Source organism: Panulirus ornatus, chromosome 12 (assembly GCF_036320965.1).
Source record: "Panulirus ornatus isolate Po-2019 chromosome 12, ASM3632096v1, whole genome shotgun sequence".
NCBI classification, from domain to species: domain Eukaryota; kingdom Metazoa; phylum Arthropoda; class Malacostraca; order Decapoda; family Palinuridae; genus Panulirus; species Panulirus ornatus.
Genome location: NC_092235.1, coordinates 59,027,808 through 59,030,323, shown reverse-complemented (window position 1 = coordinate 59,030,323; position 2,516 = coordinate 59,027,808). Strand labels below are relative to the sequence as shown.

At 41.6% G+C, this 2,516-nt stretch overlaps 1 protein-coding gene across 1 annotated transcript in view; it reads left to right on the top strand.

Annotated features, from left to right (window-relative positions):
- Positions 1-233: 233 nt before the first annotated feature.
- Positions 234-2,516, top strand: part of LOC139752089 (alpha-2-macroglobulin-like) — a 52,777-nt gene continuing 50,494 nt past the window's right edge. Inside the window, exon 1 of the mRNA XM_071667949.1 lies at positions 234-376. Within this exon, the coding sequence (XP_071524050.1) occupies positions 312-376 (65 nt within the window). The 5' untranslated portion in view covers positions 234-311. The remainder of the gene's footprint in view (positions 377-2,516) is intronic.

Sequence of the window (2,516 nt, the reverse complement as noted above, 5' to 3'; positions counted from 1 at the left end):
GGCATGTGATTAAGTGATAGCATATGGCAACCTGGTGATGACTTGTAATGAAGATGATTGTATTCTTTTCATGCTTCACATCTTATCAATAGTTATCATCCATTGGCTAAGGTTTCGTTATACACACACACACACACACACACACACACACACACACACACACACACACACATGTTGCCCCTTTGCGCGTATAAAGGACCGCGTGGATTAACTGACTCTCAGTAAGTAAGAGGCTGTGGCCAAGTGGAGAACCTCCTCCTCCCACCCAAGGACTGACGCGACCATCGTGCCTCGGGCACCTCCTCCAAGCTATGGCATCCTTCAAATCCTTTGTGGTGACCAGTGTCCTTGCTGCTATCCTCAGTGTGTCCCAAGGGTGGGTCCAGTACTAAAATAGTTGAGGTCTGGATGATATACTACCATCGGAACAGTAGTGATGGTAACGGTACGACAGAGAGTTCATTATATATATATATCTATCAATCATCGCACTTCAGATTCACTTCTTCAGCATGGTTTCCTTCGTCGTCAGATGTGTTCGTTCTTTAGGCTACTAAAGTAACACAGACTTTTACCATAGCATCCTTCAAGCGTCGCCATCCTTTTCCACGATGAGAAAGGGTAATGATTCTAGATATATCATTAATGTTATATCGAGCAGATCAGCAGTGTTTCCCATTACTAAGTAATGATGGGCAAAAGTGTGTGTGATTAACTACAGTCACTTTTCAAATCCTTAACATAGAAATGATAAAGTCACTTGAAAACTTCATATTATGACAGAAGACTAAGAGAGCCTTACTTGAAATGAGTTACATAGAAATGAAAGAACTGTATACGAACATACTGAAACTGGAAGTTTGATATTTCATATGCACTCACGACCAGCAGTAGTAGCAGTGTGTGCGCGTGTGTGTGTGTGTGTGTGTGTGTGTGTGTGTGTGTGTGTGTGTGTGTGTGTGTGTGTGTGTGTGTTATCCCGCATATCGAGGGAGCACCATGAGCACAAGATGAACGGCCACATTTGCTCACCTGTATCCTCTGGTTGTTATGCATGATACACCAAAACCAGAACCCCCTTTCCACGGCCAAGTCCCACAGACCTTTCCATGGGTTTTTTCCCTGTCCTCTTCAGATGCCTTTTTTCAGCCTATTGACACCTCTTCGCCCACTGTACACCACATTGCTTCCATTTGCTCAATTGCAAGCATGTCTCACACCTTCTTGCATGTAAGTCCCCGATAACTTCAAACATCTTTCACTCCATCGTTCCATCTCTACCTTCATCACTCCCTTCTCCTTCCTCGCTCCGCCTCTGATATGCATTCCCTCTTAGTCAACCTCTCATCACTCATCCTCTTCATACTTCCAAACCATTTGATAAAACCTCTTCAGCTCTCTCACTGTTGATACTAGCCCTCCTCTATTTTACCCTATCAATTCTTACCACATTACTTTTCCTCGCTCCACGCGTTAAGTATTTCATTTCAAACACAACCACTTTCTTCTGTACTTTTCTGACTATTGCCTACGCTCACATCCTCACAAAACATTCAGCACTACTATACTATCAAACATCTTGGTGTATGCCCTCACAGACAGTGACCTTTTTCTCCACTCACTCCTCAAATTACACCCAGAACCATTACCAGCTGAGTGGTGTTGCTTATATTTTCGGTATGTGTACTTGGATAAATAAAAGAAATGATGGTTTCTTAGACATACATCTGCAATTAGCAATGTAATATCCTCACGTTCGTTTCCTCCAGCAATATAAATGTTTTTAGACAAGGGGAACGTGTTTTCCAATTACCCAAAACACTGAGTTCTCCTTTCTGCTCTTGAGGACTTGTCAAGACACAACATATTGTATGCAAGACTCACGTACCGGCCCTACTCCGTTTCAACACCGTGTGAGAGTCACGCATGTATATGTTCCAGCTAATTGAGAGTCCAGAGCCGTCAAAGATTGGCATTATCATATTGTTATACGGTAAGCATTAACCTTCCAGAAAAAATGCGACACAATACCCAACTCATCGTGACGAAGCAACGTATGCCTTCATCACTCTGTCATCTAAGATAATACACTTATTCACACACCTTCTTTATTCTATACCTGATAATGATATCAGAATACATATGTCTTCATTACAGTACCGTGATAATGATGATGATAGTCATACAATATCATTACTGTACCATTGATATCGTAACTAGTATTCATATACCCTCATTACACCACCAGGATAATGATACTGATATTCTCACACAGTCATTATCGTAACATCGATAATTTGATGAAGTATTTATTGTCGTCTCCTCTTCATCAATAATGATGCTACTATTAGTAAAGCCGTCATCACTTTCCCATTTAAGTATTGATGCGTTATCATCATAAAGTCGAGACAGAAGTTGTCATCACTACGACAGCACTTCACAGAAGGATGATTACGACATTTTCAGTAATCTTGGAGCTCAGAAAGGCGTCCGTGTTCGTCAGTTGCCCTGAAAGT